This window comes from Chaetomium strumarium (genome assembly GCF_033439665.1).
Source record: "Chaetomium strumarium strain CBS 333.67 chromosome Unknown B0T15scaffold_1, whole genome shotgun sequence".
In the NCBI taxonomy this organism is placed as follows: domain Eukaryota; kingdom Fungi; phylum Ascomycota; class Sordariomycetes; order Sordariales; family Chaetomiaceae; genus Chaetomium; species Chaetomium strumarium.
In genome coordinates, this window is record NW_026944429.1 from 7475396 (window position 1) to 7493131 (window position 17736).

Below are 17736 nucleotides of genomic sequence, written 5' to 3' on the forward strand. Positions count from 1 at the left end.
ACGTCCAGATCTGGCCCCTGCCACCGCAGACACAGTGTACGTTGCATACATGTTAGTCCTCAGCAAGTGGAGAGCGGGTATGGAAAAGAACCCAATGGGATCATCAAATAAAGTGACGTCCCGTGTACCCATGCCGGAGTGCTACCCCTGCGGTGCTTCATGCTTGGCTCGCAACAACGAGCATCAAATGAACGAGCCGGCGACAGAATGAGAGCAGTGAAGATCACAGAATCCAGGACTAAGATAGGAAGGAGAAAAATGAAGGGAGACGGGAGAGAAACGAGGAACGAGAGTGAACGGGGGAGAGCCAAAGCCCGAAATCCAACCCAGGAGCAGGCGGACGGCCTCCATGGGATGCAAGCAGATCACTCTCATCGTCCTGCAGCATACCACCTCCCCCATGGCGCCTAGCCCGCTGCAAGACCTTCACGGTTCACCAATAGGGGCGTCCCGGGTGAGATGACGGCCTCGCCCTGCAGCTGTGGGCTGCTGCGGGCGTGACGAGGTGCAGGTTTTCCTTGCGGCAGCGTGACGGCGAGAGCGGTCTGACTTTGCCTCCATTGGACAACGGATCGTCGAGAGGGTTGCACCATCTTCAGGCCAGGGTATTTATGGCGGTGTGTGCGTTGGATACGTGGCAACACGGTTGTGAAGGGAGGGTCGCCATAGGCTGCCTTTGGTGGTGATACACTTGGCCGTGTGCGAGATATGCGTTTGGGGTTGTACGGCTTGCGGTGGCGGTTGGGTGAGGTCAAGTCGTTTACGAGAAGCGATAATGTGAGGCTAGTACGAGCGAAGGGTGGCGATAGTGTGGGCACTGAGAGATGTTTAGGGGCCTCGGAGGGGACCAAGAGAGTAGGGCGAGGAGTGAGTGGTGAGGGGAGGGGAATGAGAAAAGCGAAAGTGACAGATTGGACAGCCACACCATCAAGCGGTGTAATCAACGCACCTTCCTATGTACGTGGCCTACTCCCAATCATCCGACAGCGGCGACTTCATCCTGTTCCGCACCCCACCTGTGGTGATCTCGTCCTCAGTCGCATTTCACTCGTTGCGAACACTCACACTTATATCTGCGAATCTGTCTTGGAAGACTCAAATCATCATCACGAAGTGTGAGCATGTGGCGGACGATACTACCAAATCTGTCCAGGTGGTCACTATTGCCACCCCCGCGGGCGCCGACCCCAGATCAAAACCCAGGCGACGCGCCTCTCATTGACCCTGACGAGAGCAGCATGGCCTCCAACGACGCACCACGCGTGATCATACCCAGCTCCAGCGCAGGGACTGACAATGACTCGCCCCATGCTCTTGAGCTCAAGATTGACGAGCAAACTCTCATGGAGTATGATGATCGCGACTCGGCCAAAGCTGGCCTGGACTCACCCGACCAGAGGCCCGCTGAGTCAGGGTCTCCGGCCGGTTCGCCTTTTGTTGAGACCTCCCCCGTACGACGGAACCTTCCACTTTCAGAGCACCTGTTTACCGTACTCATGCTGACTGCTCTCAGCACCTTGGGGATGCCACGTCACGATGGCCCATGATCGTGGAGCCTCTGTTGTCACCACGGTTATTAGGCACAACCACCTGGGGTCCTGTCGTGGAGATGGTGGAGAATGCGGGTCGATTTTCCTTCCTGATCGTATGCCCTTTCCTGGTTCGAGAGTTGGGCTCGGGAGGCAATGTGCGCGGCCCGTTGGATAGCATGCCTCTCACGAGGCGCCACTTGGTCGACCGCCTCTCCCGGATTTCGGGTAGACGTGAATCGGCCGCCAGTGAGACGGCTGGTAAGGCTCTACAAATTATCGAGTCCATACCGGAGGAACACGATATCAACGTTGCAGACGAGGGGAAACTCACTTTTGACCATCTCGACCGCCATTACCCCCCGGGCTCGACGGTCTACCGCAGAGACGATGGCGGCTGGCGCGCATACAGGGTTGACAGGACCGAGCGTCCCGGCGGTCCAGGGACTGACTTACACGTGCACGCCTTCTACCTGGACTTCGACGAGTCCGGAATGCGCCTCGTCCCGCACTCTGCGCTGTTGGTGGCGCCGTCGTATCCCTCAGCGCGGAAGGTTGGGTCCCTCGAACTGGTGCCGGGTTGGTACATACAGGAAACCTCTCGAGGCATCGTGGACCACCTCAGCAGCCGGGGGAAACGGTACTGGTTATGTGGAGGAAAGCCGAGGTGTTTCGAATACAGAGGCAATGCATGGCCAGTCCCGCTGGGCGCTGTAAGTTGCTTCGCAATTCCACAGATTTCCGACAAATCACAACCCCATGAACCGCCGACACATCGTCGGAATGCTGGCTAAATATCTTGACAGCAGCCTCCACGGGTAATGGTTGACTACACCACGCCTAGCAAGCATCAAACCGCGGACCGGCCCAATCATGTCCGCAGGTGTGCGATCTGTGTCGCAGAAGAGGCAGAGTTCGGGCCATACCCCTTGGTCGGTCGCGACCATGACTCGGAAATCTGCATCAGACCGGGGCTGGTGTCTGAAGGTGATCAAGAGTATCGGATTGAACAGGACTCGACAAGTTTATTCCGATATTGCCCCGCAAAGACTTGGGCTTTCAGCCTGACATACAGGTCCTGGCGGGAGGTGCGCGTCACGGATCTACACGACGTGATGTATCCGGATGTCTCCCAGACCAAACTTTACGTGCTACCGAACGTCGAGGAACTACTTGAGTCGTTGCTGGAGTCGTACATATCTGAGATTAAAACCGCACCCTTGAACCTCCCGCGCAAACCTGGTGGACGCAACGTTCTTCTTCAGGGCAATCCTGGGTCGGGAAAGACGTTCATCGTGGGTAGGTAGACGCTCTGCATACCTGGACATAACAGAACTGGACGGGAGGAGTCGGCTGACTTGGTTGCTGCTGCAGAATACCTGGCCGACAAGTACAAAGTGCCGCTCTATACCGTCAACTGTGCCTGCCTCGGAACGGATCCCGGCGTCCTGGAAACGAGGCTGGGGGAGGTCCTTCGGAGTGCGGCAAACTGGGGGATGGTGCTACTGCTCGACGACGTCACGCTGTTTCTTCGAGACCAAGATCCCTCGCAGTCACTGCTCAACTCGGTTTTCCGGTTCCAGCTAGCCCAGTCTAGGGCCCTGGTGTTTATGACCGCCGTCAGCCTTCGAACTCCGGACGACAAGTTCCTGTCCCACGTCGGCGTCGCGCTGTGGCTGCAGGGGCTCAGCAGCAAGCCGCACTGCCAGAGGCTCCTTTGGGAAAGCGCAATTCGGTCGCTCAGCTGCGAGTCCAAGTCTGACACGGAGCTCAACAAGATGCTGGACGAGCTGTTGACATCCAAGCCGGTGCAGCATATGGATGGGCGGCAAATCCACGCCTGCGTCCGAGCCGCGGTGGCTCTGGCACGACAGAGAGACCGTGCCATCAACAGCAGCCACATTGGCGAGGTGATTGCGCTTGCCGAGGAGTTTAGGAAGTCGGCCCGGGGGAAAGGACCGCATAGCCCCGTGGGCGTCATGTCGGTGGAAAGGAAGAGCAGTGGACAAGGGGTGCAATAGCCTGATTGATGTGATGTTTGCGCTTGATGCTGGACCTGCTCTGTGCCAAACACATGCAGCCAAAGTCCGGCCCAGAGTCTGTCTTGGGTATTCAGGTATAGTTACCACCGTTCGTTCCATTTCCTGCCAGCTACTGATCTCTGTTTTTATTTACTGGAGTGCTTTTTTTTGCCTGTCATCATTCCACTTCGTTCTAAATGCGCAGTGGACACGGTTCTGCCAGGCAATAGAGCCGGCTTGAGTCCATCCAAATGAATATTCGTGAGCAGGGAAGCCCAGCCGAGCCTTAACTCTAAGTCGATGGTGTGATTAAATGCAAGCGTCAGTCGCCTGGTTTGTCCGCTGGTTTCCCTCAGACTGTTCCCTCCATGAACCGGGACAATGGTAGGTCCATCTTGTACATTTGATTCAAGCCTCATCTTCATGCTGTGATGGCCAGTGGCAGTAATCCATGAATCATAGCCTTTGCATTCAACCTGTACAGTTGGAAAAGCAAGCTCGAGAATCTCATTCGCATCCGTGAGGTGTTGAAGGAACTCATTGTTCCAGCTCTAGTGTAGTTCATGAACTCTAACATCCACTAAAACCCCTTATTTAATCCCCAAGCAGTTCCGTTGCAACACCGTTTCGAATTACGTCAAGCACCTCTGACGACCAACTGGTCACCATGACCCGTAATACAGGCCCCGATCGCATCAGCCATGACAGGCCATGCACGAAATCAGCAAACCTCTTCACCCCCTCATCATGGTCATTGCACCGGTCATAGAGCGCGTCGATTTCGTCGAGGACGATGGTGACAGAGTTTATGTCCGCCTGTGCCATGCGATCTTTGAACGCCGCCCACAGAACACTGGCGGGAATCTGCGCGCAGTCGAGCTCAACACCACCGCGCTTCCTCTGTCGCGCGCTGCCGTTCTTTGCGCCTCGAACAGCAGGGAGTTGGGCGAGGAGATGGCGTACGACGAGGGACGGCCAGGAGCCCACGTCGTCGGGCTGCTCCCCACAGAAGCAATGGCAGACTTGCTGTTTCCTCCACTGGGCGTCGTGGACTGCCTCCACCGCAAAGCGGGTGGGCCAGCGCTGTCGGTGCGTGTACTCAGTCCCATCTATGGTTAGAAGGACGGACTGGGACGGCGAGGCAAGCCACTGCGTGAGCGCGCTCCGGATGTCGGCTTCGTGCGCTTCTAGGCAGTCCTCGTAGAAGGCATCTGAGAAAGGTTCTGTGTCGTCCAGATCGCAATCGCGTCTACAGCGGGAGTAATCGTCTTCGTGGCCTTCTAACATGCTGAAAAGCGCCGTGGCGTTCGCAATGTCGCGAAGGTGCTGCTCCGAGTCGGCCTGGCGAGAGGCACTCGGCTTGTTATTGCCGTTCTCTAAAGGAGCCGTGACTGCCGTGTCCTGCAATGGCAATGGAATAGGCTCGTCGCTTGGGCTGGGTATAGCGTTCACTATCCAAGCATACTTCTCGACTGTGGTCATATTAGCACAATCAAGTGAACAGACATGTCAGGCAAGTGGCCAAGAATAGCCGTACTGTCAGGGTGCAGGAATTGCAGGGCCTCTTCAGGGGTGTATCGGCCGTTGATGAAACAGATATACTGATGGCGTGAGTTGTCGATTTTGATCTTGGCGTTCAGAAGTCCACCGTTTGCGGCATACAATCCCTTGACTTCGGCGTTGATATGGGAGGAGCAGGGCACTTGCGCCATGGGAGATGGAACTGCAGGTCGAGCGGCAGTGACATGGATGGGCTCCACAGCACCGTTCGCCTAGGCCAATGACCGGTGCTTGGGCAGCGCTGGGCATTGAGGACGGGTGCACCGCTGAATGTGCAGTAATGATTGCGACGTGGGCACTGTGAAAGCCCCCAGATTCTGAAACGGTCCACTCGTACGGAAGTGCCAGCCTGGTGGTGGTCAAGCAGTGCGCTTGGTCGACACCAGGCTGCCTGCTCGCTTAGCTTTGCCCGTTCGCAGGGCATACTGGGGACGACGGGACGCAGAGAGCCAATGCTCGCTGGTAGCATGAGTGGTGGGGTTGTTACACAATGGTAACCCGGTAAAGAGGAACTTTCTGAAGGACGGCGCTTAACTTCGCTAACCAGTTAGGTAGGGTGCCTATGCGCCTAAAAGTACCTCAGGGAAAGCTTGAGGTTACATAACCCATTCCAGCTATGCGATTGGTTTGCAAAACACGACCCTTTTGGTTTGAGCCTAACCCCATGAGCATCCTGAGACATCGAAGCCACGTGCTGTGTTGTCAAAGATATCGACACGGACCGGCCTACAGTGGAGCACACCGGCATTTTAGAGGCACATACCTACTGTGGTATAAGTGAAGGATGGTGCTCTTGCGGAATGGGTCCAGATAAATATTGTTACATGGGTAACATGCTAGGAGGGTTGTGATATGACCTACATGTACGAGGTACGGTATCAACCACGGACAGTGTACTTCTAGTAATCTCCTGATTTCTATCCATCCACGAACTGCAGCATTAACAAAGGCTGCTCTTTCAACTGAGCTAGACGGTCCATGCGCTCCAGGATTGCCTCAATCTCATCGAACGTTGTCTTGCCCATCCATGTCTGTGCTATCCCCGCCCTACTTCACGGAGCTTCAAAACTCACCACCGGCCTATCTTGTCAACAAATTGTCGATAGATGTCAGTCAGCTCTGCTTTTGCCCGCCTAGGACGGTTCCTGTCAGCCTCGTCGCATGCTTGAACACGGCTTTCAGAGACGGCCCTGAGAAGACATCCGAACACGTCGTTCATGTTCCGAAGCGACTCGACTCCCAAACTCTTGCAATCCTTGATGGGCGCGAGTGTCTCGTCGAAAGGGCCGGTGCGCCCAAGAGACTGCCATGGAATGCGACTAAAGAAGAGGAGTTCGCCCTGTGACAGCATGAGATCGGGCCCTACGTCCTCTCGTAGCTTGCGTGCATCGAATATTCGGATGTCATCCGGCAGAAGCGCCGCAATGATTCGAGTCCTGCACATCGGCTGATGGCCGTGATAAACGCGTAGCTTGTTTGCCCAGCAGCGGGCGTGATCTTCATCCGTGAACACAGAGACAAAGCAGGTGTGTTTCAAAGAGCTCCAGTCGAAATGGTTCCTAACATTCCTCAACAGATCCTCCCTCTCTAGCAAAGTCTTTGGCATATCCCTCGCCCACAGCTCTCCCGTTACTCGCTGTGTCCTTTGGAATATGGGACGCGTCACTCGCCACAAAACCTCGGGCAGAGAGTCCTGCGATACAGTGTATTTCGCATCGGCGGAGCTTTCCATAGCGCTCCGATTCACGTATGGCGGAGAACGACGAGGCAACCGTACAATCAATAGATCAGAATGAAGCAACAGGATGCAATTGCATTTCCTGCCGCCATGCCGTGCAGGAAGAAGCGGGCAAAGCAACGCAATGTATGCGATATGCCCAGTGCGCGGTGAAGGCTCCAGCAGAAGGGGAAGCGGGGTAAAAGGAAGCAGAGCCGGCGGCTACGCAGAATGAGGCTCAAACAGAGTCTCATGCAGTGTCACCACCATTCTGGAGCGGCACGGCCACATGGCAACCTACCCCGTCCAACACACCCGAGAACTCTGCTGTATGTTACCACCGCCGTCGGCTCGACTTCGCATTTGGCTATACATAGTGACTGTACGCAGTTGGGAACTTGGGATTGATCAATAATATCTGTTCATCCTTCTTTGGGCCGTACCTAACATTTCGCGGCGGTACCTAGGAGATACAAGAGCTATGGCAGACGTAACATATAACAAGAAAAGGAAAAGTGAAACGACTGCTACACTAGGACTGCCGAGCTCGCTATGCGCCGCTCGGGATGCAAGGACATCGGGCGGAACCCAAACCCACCGGGCGCCGGAACAGAAGAAAAAAAGATACCACGGCACCGAGATGACCGCCCTGATCGGCGACCATATCAGCGGCGTCAACCCGTATGTTAACCTCGTGCCCCTGAGGCCCGGACCCTACGGGAAGAGCCGTGTCCACCACGCCGTGGCGGCCATGGCCCAGATCGAGAAATTGCAGAGTCAAAACGGCGGACAACACGCTGTCGTCTCGGCCTCGTTTGGGTACAAGAGAGAGTCGGCATCATTGAATTTGCCACCCGGAAGCAGGACCAAGACCGACGCTTTCGAATATATGATCCCCCGGCTATAGAGAGCCAACGTAGACTTTGTCTCCGCCGTCGCCAACATTGACCTGGAAAAGGACCCCGAAGGTACGAAGACCAAGGCCGTTGATTACTCGCCCGATTGGCTGGGCGGCGATCACGCAGGCGATGCGACACCTATCTTCGCCATCGCCGTAGGCAATTGTGACATCAACGGGCATTGCGCGCCCTGTTCCAGCTTCCTCTATGACATACCGGGTACGGATCCGACGAATCACAAGTACCCCGACTTTTACAACATCGGATCTGGCCTCCTTAATCCCACCAAATTTATATTTGAAGACCCCGTGGGCGAAGAAACCATCGAGTACAGCTGGGCCGAGAGGAGCGGCACCAGCCATGCCACTGCCCTCGCATCCGGCCTGTTGTCGCTCCTGATCGCCCGAGACCCCGGCACGTTCAGCAGCGCAGGGGCACCCACGAAGCAGGGCCTGCAATCACTTGCGCGGCGGAAGAAGGGTTCCGCCTGGCCGCCCGACTACTCGCCCGACACGGCCGGCTGGAGCGTCCCGCGCGCGGCCACAGACCGGGAAATCCCATGCGACCCGCCCGCAGGCACCAATGATGTGCCCGGGCCCGAGCGCCCGAACGTCCGTGATTTATTATTAGATGATGAAATCCCCGTCGACCTGACCGTAGACGTCCTCGCCGGGCCAGCCGAGTATCAGAACTACCTCGCGACGGCGCCCTGCGTCTCCGCACGACCAGGAAGATTGAACCCGCCGGTATAGTCGGAACCGCTTCCCCGATGGGTGATCCCAGGACGCTTGAGCCGTATGAAAAACTCTGGTGAGGAATTCTGCAGCGCGGAACAGCTTGTAGAGTCGAGCCAACAAGGAGCTACGAACCAACCTCATCCGACACCGCAAAGACAAACATCCATTTGTGTGAGGGAGGTTAATGGGAAAACATTGCTCCTGCGGTGATGATAACGTATCTTATAAGCGAGATGAACATATAAGCGAATTGAACACTTTGACCGCGACGCGTCTTCTCTCCATACCACAACCAAAATCCTCTACACCCAACGATGTCTTCGGCTTCAAGAGAGTCTAGGGTAATCTTAGCCCTTGAAGCTATTCAAAAGAACCCAAAACTTAGTCTTCGCACCGCAGCAAAGATCTATAACGTCACAGTCAATACCATCCGAAACCGACGCGACGGCAAGCCTGCACAACGCGACACTACGCCCAACTCGCACCGGCTCACCGATTCCGAAGAGAAGGCTCTTATTCAGTATATAATTGAGCTATCTGAGCGAGCCTTTCCCCCGAGACTACGTGGTATGGAAGATATGGCCAACCAACTGCTATATATACGCGACGCGCCCCCTGTCGGCAAGCTCTAGGCGTATAACTTCGTCAAACGCCAGCCAGAGCTCCGGACGCGTTATACGTATAGATACAACTACTAGAGGGCCAAATGCGAGGATCCAAAGGTCATTGGCGAATGGTTTACCCTTATACGGAACGTTAAGGCCAAGTACAGTATCATATATGACGATATCTACAACTTCGACGAGACTAGGTTTATAATAGGCATCATCTTCCCAGGCATGGTAGTAACAACCTTAGATGGCCGTAGCAAGGCGAAGCTAGCCCAGCCTGGCAACCGCGAATGGGCGACCGTAATCCAAGGCGTCAATGCCCTTGGCTGGGCTATCCCTCCGTTCATCATCTTAGCGGCGCAATACCACCTCGCCAACTGGTATACCGAGTGCAACCTCCCGGCCGATTGGCGTATTGCAACCACCGACAATGGCTGGACTACCAATACAGTAGGCCTTGATTGGATCAAGCACTTCGACTACTATATAGCGCCTCGGATAAAGGGCAAATACCGGTTGTTGATCCTCGATGGCCACGAAAGCCACCACTCAACCGAGTTCGAGCTCTACTGCCAGCAGAACAACATTATCACGCTCTGCATACCTCCACATTCCTCCTACCTCCTCCAGCCACTTGATGTTGGCTGTTTTGGGCCGTTGAAGCAGGTGTACGGTCGCCAGATCGAGGACTTGATGCGCGCGTATATTAGCTATATAAGCAAGCTCGAGTTCCTTTGTGCCTTTCGCATAGCCTTCTTTACCTCTATTACCAAGAGGAATATACAGGGCGGTTTTATAGGGGCTGGCCTTATACCGTACGATCCAGAGAGGGTACTTTCGAAGCTAGATATCAAGCTTCGTATACCAACACCCCTAACCTCACGGCCAGGCACTGTACAATCTTGGGTCTTCCAGACACCATACAACCCCCAAGAAGCCAACTTACAGTCAACGCTCATCAAGACTCGCATTGCCAACCATCAAAATAGCTCCCCGACTTCGATGTTGGCTGCTGTAGACCAGCTTACCAAGGGTACGATGGCTATAATGCACCAGGTGGCCCTCCTTCAGGCAGAGAATGCTTCGCTCCGCAAGGCCAACGAGGCGCTAAGCAAGCGCCGAAGAGCCAAAAGAACGCGTGTACAGCTTGGAGGATCACTTGCAGTAGAAGATGCAAAGGATCTACTAGACCAAACGGCTGTGGTTGGGGAGGTGGCACAAGAAATGCAGCCGGATGGTGGTGGTGCAGGGGGGGCTCGTACGAAGGTTCGGTGCTGTGGTGTGTGCGGCAAGCCTGGTCATAATGCCCGCACTTGTCAGGAGGTTGCAGAAGCATCTGATTCAGCCGTTTCTGATGTAATTATAGTAGGTTCATAATGTTGTTGTGTTGTAATTGTAGTTGACTGTTATAGTATGGTGGCAAGTGTTCAATTCGCTTAAGTTATATGTTCATCTCGCTTATAAGATACGTTACCAAGGTGGGAAATGGGAATTACTACTGTACTAGAGAAAGTCATTACATATTGTTCGGTATGAATAGTAGCCACCATCTGCATGGAACTTCACTCGGGCATTATCAGAGAACAGACAAGTCCGCAATTTCCCTTATTAGTATTGTGGCTAGCTATAGCATTGCTATAGACTCTTGGAGGCTGGAGCAGACCATCCGAGTCCAATAAGGATGTACCTCCATTATGCACGTTCCTAATACCCCATTCATCCCATACGTCCTGACTTGGGGGTCAGGGTTGGCGTATTATTAGCCAAATCCCACACCCTTACGCCTTTGCTCAAAGGTGCAAGATTTGCAAAGGTGCACGAAACGAGAGCCCTTTGTGGCAGACACTATTATCTGATAATACGGCGCCTTGTCGTGCTATTTATAACGCTCACTACTTTAGTTAGTCGATGAAACCTCGGCAACCCTAGACATCGTTCTACACCTACCACCACTCGGTCGACGCCACGTCCTGACGAATCAGTTCGGCAGTCCTGAGTGTGCAGATTAACGAGAGAGTTGTCGGAAAGATTCAAGCGCTTCTTGGGATAGGTTCATGAGGGAACCGCCCTCGCGCAGGGCGGACGCCCGGATACGCAACAAACATTACACTGCCGATTACAGGCTCACGATTGAACGGCTCTCAGGCGAGGTATTGTCGATGGACCAGTGCTAACTCAACCTTGCCATCATAGAGCAGGCAGCCCCGCGAGATGTCGGACCGCTTGGGGGAAAGATCAGAAGGGGATATAGCATAATAATAGCAACTCAGGCCTCGCCGTTTTCACGCTCCGCTCGAGTTAAGGTCGAGACACCGGATTCACAAAACGAGTGCACCTAGCAAGCGAGAAGTGGGATTTCCGGAGCAAGCCGTGTTAGACGCCTTGCAAGAAGAATCTGACGTGAAGATCGCCATTCTGCACTGGCTACGATGGGCGCCCCACAATGATCAATCCCACCGAGAATCATCGATCTAACACCTTCTTGGCTAGGAGATGGAGAATCTACGGATTGGAAGATGGAGGCCTTGAAGATTTTACAGCACTCCCGTATAGGTTTAGCTGACCAGATCCTCACGGCCGTCATATCACGTCTCGACGAGCAGGACTCGAATGTCAGAAGCGCTGCCTTGCGCGTCTTGGCAGCCAAGAAGACTTGCCGCATGTGCACGTGGTGCCGCGGCAGGCGGCGGCTGGAGGGGCAGGCGGGGGGTTTGGGGCGAGATTTTGTGATAAGACGGAGGCCGCGGCAGCCGAGGGTGGATGAGGAGAGGTCCGTTGAGAGAATACGGGAGGAGAACTTCTAGTCAAATCTGTCGGAAGTAGTGGAGACCGTGCGTTCAATGTCCTAGACTGCTGCTCTCGAGCCGGATCTTCACCCAACTTCTCGCTTCGCCCGTTTGCCACAGGCCGCCTCTTCGAGATCCGGCTCTTCCAGCTCGTGCAACCGCCTCTTTCCCCGTGGCTTGGACCCCCCACCCGGACTGTCCCAACAAGTATCGGCGACTGGCTTTTGGCGCCCGTCCTGTCGAGGGCTCGAGGACGTTATGGCCAGTAGTGGCTGTATGTCGGCTTCTCGGGGGCTGGGGGGTTCCGGCGGCGGGGTTGTGGGCGTAGCTTGGGACTCTGTGAGGGAGGGGCCAGCGTCGCTGGGAGATGGTGGCAAGGCAGGGTCTGTTGGAGAGTCGTTGGCCGACGACAATGGTGCTGGGCTCGCGACCGGTTCTGTCTTGAACGAAGCGGTCGGCGATTTGGGCGACACCTCCGGGGCACCCTGCGCAACGCCATTAGAGGTCTTGCCATCTTTAATTCGCGCCGTCGTGCCACAAGTCGGCTGTGGACTCGGTGGTGGCAGCTGCGGTCGTCCCGGCGAGGCCGATTCTTCGGTGACCCCATGATCCAGGAGGTCCCAATCGTCGGAAACCGTCGGATAGGGCGAATACAGGTGGGGCATCTCCTGCGTTCCGGTGTAAGTGAAAGGAGATCTCTCACGGCGTGGTCGGCGCTCGTCAAATTTGCTTGTCTCCCCAGCCCCAGACGATGCCACTGGCCAACCGGATAAAGCTGTCCAGGCTCCCGGAGCGGCCGACTTTCCTCACAGCGTCCCACGCAGGCTTTGGCGAAGAGGGATTCTTGTCATATATGACCGCGTAGGGGATCTCGTCGAGGACTTTCTCGAGTTCGGCGCCGCGCTCCTTGGATTTCTCCTCGAGGAGTTCGAGATGTTCGCGGTTCCGGGCCACTTTGGCGGCGGCGAGGGGGTCAGAAAAGAATGCATCCTCATCAAGCAGCGGAATAGTGATGGTGTTGAACCGCTGCCAGTAGTCTGTCCATAGAGGTCTGCTGTCGCGACATCCGACGTGGTTGGGCGGCTGGGGGTGCCACCCACTGGGGTGCGTAGCTATTTCTTGTGGTCCTGGAACTTCTGGCTTCTGAACACCATCCATCATTCAGCCAACCGACCTAGAATGAGGAACATCATCATCACTGGGCGTGGGGCCCCTACTTTTTGTTCATTCAATCAATCCATCATACCATCAATCATGCTATCCAAGTCATCGTCCTTTCTCCGTGCCCTTGCCGCTCGCCACGTATCCGATTGGCACTTGTCCCGTGGAGTGTTGACCGTGTGAGCACGGAGCCAATGGCGTGGTTGATGGCGATTCAGCACTGTGCTGCTTGCATGCTTTACAAGACGCCCGACGCAGGCATAGGTAGCCGGGCGGCAGCAGGCCCTCGTCAGGCAGTAGGCAGGCAGTACTCTGCAGGCAGACATGCGGAATTTTCTCCAAACAACAACGAACTGAACACCGTCAACTGTTGCCCTGTTCCTTCTAACTGTCTCGGACTCTCGGGGTCTCAGACGAGTGCCTACCGGGTTACCTTAGCTCCCTCGCTCTCCCTCTGGCCTAATGGGCGGTCTCTTCTCTGCTACTATGATCCTGATTAGTCTACATTGTATTGTTATTAACTACTAGTGTTTTTTATTCATTTACCTTCCCCAACTCCTTATCCCCTCCTTGTCCCCTTCCTTTCTCCTTCTTTTTCTTCCCCCCCTTCCTCCCCCCCACCTTTTTTCCTCCCTATTTATATCTGGCATCCTCGTTGCTCGCTCTATCGCCCCACGCCATGTCCGGCCATACTTCCACTGCTTCTACCCAACCATTCACCGGCTCGGCCGAGGTCCGACGCCGTATCGCCGGGGGGAACCCTCCAAATCAGCCCTCCTACGATGCCTCGGCGCAGCCATTTACCGACTCTGCTGAAGCTCGGCGTCGTGCCGGAGTTGCTGCCCCGGAACCGGCGCCCCAGCCGCTCCAACCGACAGCTGACGAACCACTGCCACCAGCACCCATGCCTCACCATCACATCCATGATACCAGCCCATCCGAGCCGCCACTCCCTCCGCCCACATCTAGACCCCTTGATTTTCCCATCGAGGGCCTGGCCGAGGTGTTTGCCAATGCCTCTCTAGCCACGTTGCCGGATGCTCGACTGGTGCTTGCGTCCCCCGCTGGCATCTCACGAGACGGCTCGGATCCCGTCATCATCCCTCTTCCAGGGGGGTATCGGCGGTTGGGAATACGGTTGGCATCGTCCAGCGGACCCGCGACGTTGATTTTGTTATCGACCTCCCATTCTGGATCCAGAGCAAAACCAAGACTTTTCAGTGGACACGCCAACAACTCAAATGCCACCTGTACTGTGATCCCGCCAGCGACGATTGCCTCTTAGTTAATGAGTCCTTGGGCCATATGTGCCTGACCCGCCTCGTCCCTGCTGGAGATGATCAACCCATGGTTGTACGTTTGTCCCGGTTCGATCGCCACGTAGTTTCTCCTGACGTGTGGGGAATCTCTATTTTCGAGCACACGGATCTTCGCCAACGTTTGCTTGACTTTGCCTCCTTCGGCGGCAGTTCGTCGTGGATATCTCCGAAGCCCCAGCTACCATCCCATCGTCGAGCAAGCACTCTGGTTCTAGCAACGACGAGGTCGCCATCAAACGGCGACGATTGCAGGGCGATTTATCCGGAATTCTGCTTTCCCCGGCCGCAATCCGCCCACCCCATCACCATCCCTCCGACGCTGATGCGATCGCCGCGCCCAACAACACCAATGCGGCCGCTCTGAGTTTGGCGCTAACACGCCGACGCCCACCCGACAGATCAGCTAGCCGGGTGTCCCGCTTTTGGACCTGCGGGATGGCGAGGTAGCTATTGTTAAAACAACTCAGGCCAAGGACACGGAGGCGCAGGCGACTCATGTCACCACTTGGACATGGTACAGATTAAGGCGGGTTGGGTTAGTTGCTAACACCACTGCTTCGAGCGTCTTTGCTGGCCAGCACTCCGAATTGCCTGAACCGACCGTGGCAAAAGTCATCAGATGCAAGGGAATGTCCTCTAGCGACTTGGTTAACTGCTCCGGAAAATAGCGGAGGGAGTGGGACTTGCTAGATAGGTTACGTTATGTAAGTCTTTTACTATTAATAATTACTAGTACGTACATCTACCTCTCAAGGTGCTCTAACGCCTAATAAAGAAGTATCGTCTCTCTCTGAGGATATGACGACCGCCTTTTTGCCGTCTACCTTGAGCGTTTGCCCTCGTCACTTCACCGTGGCGCAAACTCGCCATTTCAAAAATGAGTCACGCCCTGTCTAAGACAAATTATGTCAACACACTGCCTATGATCCTGGATCCTTCTAATTTTCGTCAGACCATGCCCTAGACAAAACCCAAAACTCTATGTAAAACCAACACCATCCAAAACCCACCACAGAAGCCAGCCCGCCTTAGCCAGCTGACCTTAACCAGCCCAGCTCAAAACCACCCCAAACTCGCTACCGATCTTGCCCTCCCCTCCCTCACCACCCCCTCGCCCACTTCACTCCTACCCTCCCCTCTCTGACAATTCTGGCCCACCGCCCGGCCAACGGGTTCCCCGCCGGTGCGCAGCGTCCAAACATCTGCTCTGCCATTGCCCGCGCGCCAGCAACTCCCGCCGCAGCATCCTCCCTCGCCGCAACAATCTCCAACACCGCAGCGATTCGTAACAAAACGGCTTGCGGTGAAATTGGCCATAGACAGACTTCTCGTGTGCACACGAAGCCGTTATTCAGATGTTCTACGGGTTGATTGAATAGCTGGCTGGCTGCAGTGTTGGCGATACGTTGGCTGTGGTGGTGGAAAAGGAGGCGTAAAAGTTTAACTATGTAACCTGTAATTATTATCACCGGGCGGAATGAATATCCATCCATCCATCCATGCCTGCAGGCTCTCAGCTCTTCCAGGACAGAAGGCGGCCACGTGACACTCTATTTTCCCTGCTTCTTTTCTCGTCTTAATATACCTTCGCATCAAGGAGAAAAGCATTGGCACGTACTACCAACCGGTCTCAAGGCCTTGGTTTCCCAGTCTGGATCTCTTTCAACGCCTAGGAACGCCCAGCTCAATCCCCAGTTGAGGCAGAATCACCATGAAACCCGTGCAGCCAAGAGTCATTGGAGTCGGCACAACATGCTATGCGACGACTACGGACGACAAGACAGTCCTCAAGGGCCACCAGGTCTGGCCTGGCGGGAACCTCGTGTTTGATTACGGGGATTCCTGCGAGGAGCGCCTGGCACGGGAAGCCACCATCTACAAGCACCTCGGGCGGCACCCCCAGATTTTGGAATGCTTCGGTCTCGAAGAGGTGCATCCGGGGATCCACTCACTCCGCCTCGAAATAGCGCCCTTGGGATCCCTGCGCGCATACATGCGCCAGATGGCCAACAACCCCCCTCCCGTGTTGTGCCGCCTGCGGATGGCGCTCGATGTGGCTACAGGCCTGGGCTACTTGCACTCGCGGGGCGTCATGGCATGCGACTTGTCGTCAACGAATCTGTTTGTCTTCGACGACCTCAACGTGAAGCTCGGCGATTTCGGCGGTGCTCTGCTGGAGGGAGCCGACTTTGAGTGGGATCAGACACACGACACTCGCTATCACTTACCTGCGCGGGGCAGGGCATACGACGAGGTGCCGATCATGAAGAGGGAGCTCTTCAGCTTGGGGTCGGCCATATATGAGATTACTGCATAGGAGAGGCCGTTTCCTGATCTGAAGACAACGAAGTGGATACTAGGTATGCCCGAGACGAGTTTCCATCACTGGGCGGCAACGCGGCTCGGCAGATTATCCAGAATTGCTAGAGCGAGGTTTATGTAACGGCGCAGGAAGTCATTGCGGATTTGAAGGTCTTGAAGGCCGAATTCCACGAGGAACTACCAGTACAAGCTCTCGCAATCTAAACAAGTAAGCCATAGTATTCCGTCTGCATCCAAACAAGACCGCCCAACGTACCCCCTCTCTCTTTGGAATAGGTGTTCTGGAGCAGCAGCAATACCAGCGCTACTGTTGGGTTTCCTCAAAAGTTCAGTTAGCGGGGGAGGACAGACAGCGTTATTAGTCCCGGAAGTCTTTGCCTCGAGCCCCTCTGGATAGGCGCTGCATCAAGCAGGGCAAAGTGGGCAATCATTGCGGCTGGTTGAGCTACCCAAGAGTACGCTCGTGTCAAGCGAGAGGTCGGGGCAGAGGAGGTCGAGTTTCTTGTCGCACTGAGTTTTGATCTTGCGGCTAGTTGTAACATGTGGGGCCCCGGTCCTCTTGCAATTATCGTAACCGTTGACGTATTTGCACATGATGAAGAGGGGAACGACTCGTTTGCAGGTGTTGGATGATGTACAGATAATTGAACAAGGCTGGTTGTTTTCCAACAAAGAAGATCCTGACTCGAACAAGGTACAGTCATTCACATTGTGTGTCGATGAGTCCCGGACGAGCTGCTCTTTATAGATGGTGATCACTCACCGATGTCCCCGCCAGAGAGACAGAGCTCGCCCAGTTACATTCGGAGCCTCGTGTCGGCTGCCCTCCTCAAGAGCCAGGCGCACGCAGAAGGTCCTCAAGCGAGAATTCGTGACCCCGACGATTAGAGGTTGCGCGGATGGGATGAATTGATACCGGAGCGGATTGAGCTGGCGACGCGAGGTGGGCGGTCTCACGTGGGGCTTGTTTGGTTGAGTGCGGAAGGTGCGATGGATGGGGGCGTGCAACTGTTTGTAAAATTGGGGGGCATGGGACGGGATTTCAGTTATTTCTCCCTGCAACAATTTTCAGGA

The 17736-nt window shown here is 55.2% G+C and overlaps 7 protein-coding genes across 7 annotated transcripts; 4 read left to right on the plus strand and 3 right to left on the minus strand.

Moving 5' to 3' along the window:
- Positions 1 to 1238: 1238 nt before the first annotated feature.
- B0T15DRAFT_490283 (uncharacterized protein) lies at positions 1239 to 3550 on the plus strand (the record flags this gene model as incomplete). The annotated part of the gene is made up of 4 exons (XM_062866667.1): positions 1239 to 1451; positions 1514 to 2242; positions 2336 to 2828; positions 2904 to 3550. The coding sequence occupies 4 exons, from the start codon at positions 1239 to 1241 to the stop codon at positions 3548 to 3550; spliced, it is 2082 nt and encodes a 693-aa protein (XP_062727464.1).
- A 509-nt stretch (positions 3551 to 4059) lies between these two features.
- Positions 4060 to 5627, minus strand: B0T15DRAFT_82858 (uncharacterized protein). The gene is made up of 2 exons (XM_062871360.1): positions 5088 to 5627; positions 4060 to 5022 (listed from the first exon to the last, which is right to left on the minus strand). Exons 1-2 carry the CDS (start codon positions 5260 to 5262, stop codon positions 4145 to 4147), a joined length of 1053 nt encoding a protein of 350 aa, XP_062727465.1. The 5' UTR covers positions 5263 to 5627; the 3' UTR covers positions 4060 to 4144.
- A 322-nt stretch (positions 5628 to 5949) lies between these two features.
- Positions 5950 to 7065, minus strand: B0T15DRAFT_522251 (uncharacterized protein). Its single transcript, XM_062868611.1, has one exon. The coding sequence runs from the start codon at positions 6840 to 6842 to the stop codon at positions 6180 to 6182; it is 663 nt and encodes a 220-aa protein (XP_062727466.1). The 5' UTR covers positions 6843 to 7065; the 3' UTR covers positions 5950 to 6179.
- Positions 7066 to 7094: 29 nt separating this feature from the next.
- Positions 7095 to 8478, plus strand: B0T15DRAFT_499618 (uncharacterized protein; the record flags this gene model as incomplete). The annotated part of the gene is made up of 2 exons (XM_062867343.1): positions 7095 to 7646; positions 7737 to 8478. The coding sequence occupies exons 1-2, from the start codon at positions 7309 to 7311 to the stop codon at positions 8476 to 8478; spliced, it is 1080 nt and encodes a 359-aa protein (XP_062727467.1). The 5' UTR covers positions 7095 to 7308.
- A 3284-nt stretch (positions 8479 to 11762) lies between these two features.
- Positions 11763 to 13018, minus strand: B0T15DRAFT_499619 (uncharacterized protein; the record flags this gene model as incomplete). The annotated part of the gene is made up of 2 exons (XM_062867344.1): positions 11763 to 12528; positions 12611 to 13018. 2 exons carry the CDS (start codon positions 13016 to 13018, stop codon positions 11947 to 11949), a joined length of 990 nt encoding a protein of 329 aa, XP_062727468.1. The 3' UTR covers positions 11763 to 11946.
- Positions 13019 to 13611: 593 nt separating this feature from the next.
- Positions 13612 to 14474, plus strand: B0T15DRAFT_82885 (uncharacterized protein). The gene has a single exon (XM_062871362.1). It carries the CDS (start codon positions 13701 to 13703, stop codon positions 14304 to 14306), a length of 606 nt encoding a protein of 201 aa, XP_062727469.1. The 5' UTR covers positions 13612 to 13700; the 3' UTR covers positions 14307 to 14474.
- Positions 14475 to 15854: 1380 nt separating this feature from the next.
- B0T15DRAFT_565193 (kinase-like domain-containing protein) lies at positions 15855 to 16767 on the plus strand (the record flags this gene model as incomplete). The annotated part of the gene is made up of 2 exons (XM_062870660.1): positions 15855 to 16629; positions 16701 to 16767. Exons 1-2 carry the CDS (start codon positions 16052 to 16054, stop codon positions 16765 to 16767), a joined length of 645 nt encoding a protein of 214 aa, XP_062727470.1. The 5' UTR covers positions 15855 to 16051.
- Between the last annotated feature and the right edge of the window lie 969 nt (positions 16768 to 17736).